General features: G+C 44.4%; 1 protein-coding gene across 1 annotated transcript in view; it reads left to right on the top strand.

Moving 5' to 3' along the window:
• The window catches only part of LOC104492607 (protein transport protein Sec23A-like), a gene marked incomplete at its 5' end in the record, with an annotated part of 4341 nt that overhangs the window by 2038 nt on the left and 770 nt on the right, over positions 1 to 1533 (top strand). Inside the window, one exon of the mRNA XM_010135190.1 lies at positions 738 to 803. Coding sequence (XP_010133492.1) covers positions 738 to 803 — 66 coding nt within the window. The remainder of the gene's footprint in view (positions 1 to 737; positions 804 to 1533) is intronic.

Here is a 1533-nt window from a genome sequence, read left to right as displayed (position 1 = left end):
CTGCTGAACAGAGCAAATAGCTCTTTTTGCTTTACTAAAAGGATGGTTCTGTAAGTTAAATACAATGGTAGTTTCACCAAGTACAGAACTTGCATATTTTCTCTTGAGTTTTTACTACAACTTTGTATTTTAATAAGCCAGTCACTTGCTGGATATGCTTCTGAAATCTGAGGACGCAAAAAAAAAACCCAGAAAAGCAAGCTTGAGTATCTTTTTATTCCCCAAAGAGGTGGGAAAGAAGTTATAGGACAGTTAAGTTATGCTGAATGATTGACCATCTGTTCGTTTATTCTCGGGTGCTGAATGAGGGTGTAAAATTCCTGGAATTGCGGTTGTGCTGTGCTTGACTGTGCCTGGCTTGTAGCAGTGAAGATGCAGGAATTGATGGCGTTAATTTCTGATGTAAGCGTGTTATGCCAGTTCTCCACTGCCCTTTTCTGAAGAGTGGCTGGAGGTGTGTGAGGGCCAGTACTGGTGACGTACGTACGTGCGTCACACGGAAGCAGAGCTGCCCTGCCGGGCAAGTGCCACTTGCTGTAGCAGAGCACTCTGTGCACCTTGGAGACAGGCTGGCTGTGCAGCAGGCTGTTTCTGGACTTGAAACCTGGTTAAGTTAAATTAGTACCTTGCTTGCAAAAGCAAAGGAACATCACTAGTCATGTATTGAAGGCAGTAGTAAGTCTTGAGGGAGCTGACAGGTTTTACAAAACTACTTCTCTAATGTTTTGTCTTAACAGGCCCGGTTCCTCTTGTCTAAAGTGAACCCTTCTCAGACCCACAATAACCTCTACGCATGGGGACAGGTAAGCAATGGAAGAGCTTCTCATGTTTGGGAATGCTCTAGAAGGTGCATTTACATCTCAGTCTACACAGTAGCCATCCTGTTACACCACATGGCCGCAGACTGTGAGCATTTGTCCTCTGTTACTTACCCAACAGCTTTTTGCAGACATATATGACTGGATTTGAAAATCTGAACAATGCTTCGAGGTGTAAGGAAACAAGGTTATTTCTCTGTACCAAAGTATCTGGTAATGGAATTGACCAGCTGAGGCTGCAGTAACTGTAGCATTTTGGAAGACACAACTGATTTATTAGATTTGACTGTAAAGCTTAGGCAGGTTAGATTTTTATTCAACCTGCTTATTCGTGGCCGTGGTTGATGATAAAATAAACAGTACAGGTGGGGAGCACTAGATGACAAGATGATCAGAATATGTTTTTCAAGTGTGGATAACTAAACTTGTGTTTCTGTTCTTCTACCGAATCCCCCCAAATGTCCAGCAAAATCCAGTTGACTTTGGGGCTTTTTTTCAATGGATCCAAGGAATGGCTGTCCAAACAGAGGTGCTGCCACAGCAGCTTAGTACCTCAGCAGTCGGGTGGCAGGACATGAGTGGTCTCCACAGGGAGCGCTTTGCCCCTTTATCTCCCTTCCTGTATCCCAGCCACATGTAGGGCACAGGCAGACCAGGAGAATTGTCTGTGGTGGCCACTGTTGAAGGAAGCAGCCTAAGAACATGTTTCAGATGA

The sequence above is a fragment of the Buceros rhinoceros genome, unplaced genomic scaffold, assembly GCF_000710305.1.
Source record: "Buceros rhinoceros silvestris isolate BGI_N320 unplaced genomic scaffold, ASM71030v1 scaffold27784, whole genome shotgun sequence".
Classification (NCBI taxonomy): domain Eukaryota; kingdom Metazoa; phylum Chordata; class Aves; order Bucerotiformes; family Bucerotidae; genus Buceros; species Buceros rhinoceros.
Note: the sequence above shows the minus strand (reverse complement) of the source record. Positions and strands in the feature narration are given on the sequence as shown.